The sequence below is a fragment of the Helianthus annuus genome, chromosome 13 (genome assembly GCF_002127325.2).
Source record: "Helianthus annuus cultivar XRQ/B chromosome 13, HanXRQr2.0-SUNRISE, whole genome shotgun sequence".
NCBI lineage: Eukaryota > Viridiplantae > Streptophyta > Magnoliopsida > Asterales > Asteraceae > Helianthus > Helianthus annuus.
In genome coordinates, this window is record NC_035445.2 from 7,897,330 (window position 1) to 7,903,454 (window position 6,125).

At 37.7% G+C, this 6,125-nt stretch overlaps 1 protein-coding gene across 1 annotated transcript; it reads left to right on the top strand.

Annotated features, from left to right (window-relative positions):
• Positions 1-277: 277 nt before the first annotated feature.
• Positions 278-1,975, top strand: LOC110900426. Its single transcript, XM_022147317.1, has 4 exons — positions 278-340; positions 407-657; positions 1,007-1,278; positions 1,392-1,975. Exons 1-4 carry the CDS (start codon positions 278-280, stop codon positions 1,973-1,975), a joined length of 1,170 nt encoding a protein of 389 aa, XP_022003009.1.
• The last annotated feature ends 4,150 nt before the right edge of the window (positions 1,976-6,125 follow it).

The following is a 6,125-nucleotide window of genomic DNA, read 5'->3' on the forward strand; positions in this document are numbered from 1 at the left end:
TCTTATTCCAAAAGGTCGTGATCAAGCTACTTTGGCGGATTATAGACCTATTAGTTTGGTCGGTGTTTTGAATAAAGTGTTGTCCAAGGTCCTTGTTCTTCGCCTGAAACAGTTTATGCCACGGCTTGTTTCTGAGGAACAAACCGCCTTCCTCAGTGATCGAAATATTCTTGATGGGCCTTTGATTCTTAATGAGACAATTGCTTGGTTGAAGTTCTTATGCCAACGTGGTCTACGCTAAGGGGACCCATTGTCCCCGTTTTTATTTATCCTTGCCATGGAGGGTCTAACCCGGATCATAAAACAGGCTACTTACTTGGACGTTTTTAATGGAATTCGGGTGGGTGGAACGAGTCCTATGCTCTCCCATTTTATGTATGCGGATGATGTGGTGTTTTGTGGGTAGTGGTCGAAGGGGAATGCGCTGAATTTAAGACGGTTATTGCGGGGTTTCTATTTGATTTCTGGCTTGAGGATTAGTTCAAGGAAAAGCCGCTTTTATGGTGTTGGTGTGAATGACAATGAAATCGCTGAGATGGTTTCGGATTTGCGAGTGGCGTCAGGTCATTTTCCTTTCACCCATCTTGGTGTTCCCATTGCGTCTAATATGAACCTCGTTAGAAGTTGGGATCCGGTTTTAGAAAAGGTTCGAAAGAGGTTGTCTTCTTGGAAAATCTAAGTGTCTTTCTTATGGGGGTAGGATAACGCTCCTAAAATCAGTTTTAAGTTCGCTCCCTTTGTATTTTTTTTTCTCTATTTCGGGCTCCCGTTCAAGTAATAAACGACTTGGAGAAATTACGCCGCAACTGCTTTTGGGGTGGTATGGATGAGGTGGACAAAATGAGTTGGTTGGCTTGGGATAAAGTTGTCGCTCCAGTTGAATAGGGGGTATTTGGTTGGGTTCTCTTCGAGACGCGAACTTGAGCTTGTTGTCAAAGTGGTGGTGGCGATTTAAAACGAGTCGCGACTCACTTTGGCGTAAGGTGGTATGGTCTATACATGGCAGTGGTCGGGGATGGACTAATGTTCCGGTCAAGATTTCTATAGGGAGTGCTTGGAAGCAAATAGCTAGTGTACCAAGTTTGCTTCCAATTGGATCGGATAAAGCCATCAAAGCTAATCTTCGGAATGGGTCGACTATTTTTTTCTGGTACGATTGGTGGCTATCGGATGATGTGTTGCATAAAAAGTTTCCTCTACTTTTTGCATTGGAAAAGAATAAAGCTTGCTTGGTTTCGGATCGGTTGCCAAGTTCTTCACAGCACTCGAATTTTAATGGTGAATTTAGGAGATTATATTTTTCAAATGAAGAACAATATGAGCTTGATAACCTGATGCTTCTTTTGATTGGTGTGACAACCTCCTTTGTATTGATACTTGATCTTGGACAGTGGGTAGCTCGAATGAATTCTCAGTAAAGAATGTTAAGAAATGTGTATTTGAAGCAACAAATGTTATTCCAGCTTCTTCTTTTGAGTGGTGCAATTGGGTCCCCAAGAAGGTGGTAGTAGTTGCGTGGCGAGCTTTTCTTGATCTCCTCCCAACGGTTGATGCATTGTCTCGGCGAAACATACACGTTGGTCCACAATTGTGTAGCATTTGTGAGACTAATATGGAGTCGGTTGACCATTTATTTACGGGTTGTCCGATATTTATGGAGGTGTGGCAATTGGTGTTTTCTTGGTGTCAAGTGCCGCCTTTCTTCGTGTTCCATGTTCGGGATTTGCTTTGTTTACACTTGACTGCTAAGAGTGGTACTCGTGCTAAAAAAGCGTTCTATGGGGTTATTTTAACGGCGTTTTGGAGTATTTGGAAAGCTAGGAATGATCACATTTTCAATCAAAAGAAGGTGTCGGTCAGGAGAATCATGGAAGAGATAAAGGTCATGAGCTATTTGTGGATTACTAAACGCGGTAGGATGACGGACATGACTTGGGATTCTTGGGGTAGATTTGATTCATTAAAGATGGGATAGGTTTCGGGGCCTGGTTTTTATTTTCGGTTGTATGTGTTTTTTGTTTTTTTCGGTTATTGTTTTTTCGGACTTGATCCCCGGATTGTTGGTGGCTAGCTTCTTGCTAGCGTTATAAATAAAGTTTGTGTGCTGTAAAAAAAACTTATTAAAGAAGTGTCAAATTAATCGATAAATTAATATACGTTCAAAAAAAGAAAAAAAAACAATTATTAAAAAAAGTAAAAGTAAATATAATAATAAACTATTATAATATATTAAATAATAAAATAATAAAAAACTATATATTATTATAAAAATAAAGTTACTATTCATCATCCCTCAAAATCAATATATAGTAGTAGAAAAAAAAACATATAGCAATAGAAATGATAATATCTTATTGTGAAACTAGCCTAATAGCACAATTATAAAAGAAGAACAATAGAGAGAAAGCTATGATATTTCATTGAATGACATGTTTTACATTGAGATACAATAGAGGTATAGTGGAGAGTTCAAATGAGAAGAATTTTTTTGTAAGAAGAAAAAAGAAGATGTTTCAACCAATAAGAATGCTTCATTTTGCTTCATTTTACTTCATTTAATATTTGTATTTAATTTTAATATAAGGGTATATTGGTAAATTTACATAAATCATTAATTTGTATTCTTCCACTTTAATAACTAGCTAAATTAAATTTGTAACTCCTTTTCAAAATATATACTTTTTCCAAATTAAAAAAACAACTTAATTTAAAGTGTAGAATAAATTACTAGTTATGTAGGATAACTTACGAGTTGTGTAGGATATATTTCGAGGTGTGTAAGATAAATTTCGACTGTGTAGGATAAAATTCTATAATGTGTAGGGTATATGTAGGAAAATTTTGATATGTGTAGGTTTTGTAGATTATATGTAGGATAATTAATGATTAGTTGACTAATTATTTAAAGAGAGAAAAATTAATTATATGAGTTATAAATGAAATATCATTTTACTAATATGCCCTTTCTTCTTTTTATTCTCGCATTAAATTTCTTCTCAAATGAACTTTCCCCTAGGGGTATATATGTATGATTACAAAATTTGGAGAAGAAGCTAATCTATTTTTTATGTTGATAACCATAATAATAATATATTTATAACACTCCCCATTGGTTATCAACTTGATAAGCTTGGAGATGTTGTCTCGCTAAAAACTTTGCCAGGAAAACCAGTGGGACTAAACCTTAACTAAGGGAAAAAGAGTGCAGAGCGTATCGTCTCCCCCTGATACTTCTGGATCATGTGCGTTGCCTCATTAAAAACCTTACTAAAAAAACCCAATGGGATAAAACTTAGTGAACGGAAAAAGAGTGCAACTTATGTAGAGAAACACCAAACTAATCTGAGGATTAGTTTCTGGTTTGTGCCTCGACAAATAAGGTTAATCTTCTCTATCTCGTCTAAGTTGTGATGTGATGATCCTGCAAAACACTAAACACACCGTTAAGCTCGTTACGAGCAGGGGAATAGGGGGTTTTCCTAGTAACCACCATACGGCATGAGAATAAGTGTATGTTTTGAGGATTAAGTGTGTGATTAAGAGTGAGAGAGCAAGGAAGCAGGATCCTTAAACATGGAGGTGAAGCTCACTATTCATAGCCGGAGTGGTGTGGAAGGAGATGGGCTAATGGGCCTTAGGCCTGTAGTCGACAACAAGGAATATCCATTTTGTCCCCTCTGCCACGACCGTTGTTGCTTCTGGGCGAGAGGGAAGTTGGCGCACGCTGAATGGATCCACGTGGCCTGACCATTGTCCTTGTTGTCTCATATGTCATCAGCGGCTAAGTGGAGATCGTGGAGCAGTTGTAGGCGTACGCTGATTGGTGCCGCGTATGCATCCTTGTGTACCTTTTTGTCTCCTGTACGATTGTTAATCGTGGAGCATGATCAGATACAGCCTGTTGGACGCTCATTGGCCCATTGCTCTGCCATTTGTACCTTTGGTACTTGTCCTAGGATTATCTGCGCTTCTGTCCTTCGCACAAACATCGGGGATATCCCGTGTAGCCGGCGCAAGGTCCAGGAAGTGAGGGTTTTCATCCAAGTAGCCAAGTGTGAAATATGGTCTTGTGTTTGCCCTGACCCCGTGCGCGACCTAGGTTACACCTGATTGGCCGGTGCGAGGTTGGGAAATTTACCAAAATAGTCTGGTAAGAGTATGGTCTCGCGCGCGACCTGATTGGTCAGCGCAGGATTTGGGACCATACCCCTTCAAGTCCCTCCAGTCCAGTGCTACTTCCATGCACGAGGCAAGTGGTTGGAGCTGTAGACTAGAAAAAGTAAGAAGTTAAGCATGCTCCCGTTCGGGTTCTCAGGAAACATCTTCTAAGCTAGGGGAGTTGGCGCGCGTGTAATGTACTGTAATTAACGCGACGCGGCTACCAAGCTTGTTGTTGAAGTGACATGCTACTTCATGCAGGAAAATTCTTGAAATTTAAAACAACGAAGTAACGATCCTCGTTACCTTTTGGTCAATCATTAGAGAATTCAACTCTGCCTTATTTGTGTCTTTTCACCTTTTGGTCAATCATTTATATGTATTAATTCATAGGCAGATCTTAAATTATGATCCTCGTCATTTAACCATTTCAAGGGCTACATTATATACAAAAGTATAACGACGTCAATTTTAATTTCGATTCCATACATTTCTAGACATGATACAAATTATTGAGATCTATTTATTTTCAGGTACCTATGGTTCTTCTGGAACCATCATGTCTAATGTCTCTTCAGGAGACCTTTTACCCTTTTACTACACCTCGACTTGACAAACTTCATAACTTGCTCCCTTTCCCGAGGAATTTTTGTTCTTGGAATCGACTAGTCTACCACGCTTCAAGCGTGCCATAGACTTATTACCAATATGTGGTTTGTCCTTTAGGGACAATAATCTTAATTTGGAGCCTTAGCAGTTGGCATATGTGACTTAGCTAGTCATTCTTTTCGGGTCAGTGAGCACGTCTGGTGTAACACCCCGTGTTTCGAAAGTCAAAGTTAAAATCAAGATTGAAGTCAAACGGAGAAAAGATTGCTAATTGCAATCTGTCTCTCCTTGACCAATCTCTGTTTTGACTTCTTTGACTGTAATTAGTCTATTTTGAGTTTGTACGTTAGTTGTATTATGTGGAGTAATTAGCTAAAATCGCAGTAATCAAAGTAATCGAAGTATATTTATCAATACGAACCGCATTACGACTTTGAATAGTAGGAAGTAACAATGCGATAAAGTCAATTAAACGCCAATCAGTCTAATCTAATCAACATCGCGCTCGCAAACTCGAAATCCGCATTTGGTGGTTAATATACGTGTGTGTGTGCCTTATGTGTTACTTGTGCACGCTTATTTATGTGTAACGCTCCGCGTTTTTGACCTTTCTATTTATAGCTTTATGGGTTGTACTTTCCAATTTAAGTCGTTTGTACTCTCATTTTACCCTATTTTGTATTTCGAGACTTGGATCATAATGAAAAATGCATTGTTTTGATCATATGCTTGTTTTAATACTATGTTATGTTATTACACTTGGAAACACGTTAAACTATGTCAAACGCGTAAAAACAGTGGAAAGATATCCTAATTTTGACTCTCGAAACAAGTATTATCAAGAGATTATCCTAAACCGTACAAAAATTGGGAATTCGTATGAAATTTGGGTTAAATCAAATAATTATAATAATTATTGACATTAAATAAATTAATGTTTTTAATTATTAAATAAATAAATTATTTATTTACCAAATTTTATGAAATAAATAAAAAAAAATTATATTAGATTTAAGTTAGTTTAGACTAACTAAGTTTGTTAAATCTTCATAACATTGAGTTTAACCAAGTTAAGCCTAACTTGGTTAGGGTTATCAAGGGAAACAACTAACTGAGTTAAGAAACTCAGTTAACTCAGTTAAGTATCAAAAAGGAAGGAAAAAGGGGGTTTTCTTGTATAAACCGCCCTCAATGAGTCTCGAACCCGCGACCTTCAGTTCAAATACGAGTGTCTTAGCCAGTTTTTCCTCCAGGCAGGAGCTGATATATCTCCAACTTAAAAGCTTTTATATACGTTTTCAATTGAACCTGATTTCTTTTGCCGCCCAAAACAAAAGATCAGCAACAGCCTTTGACTT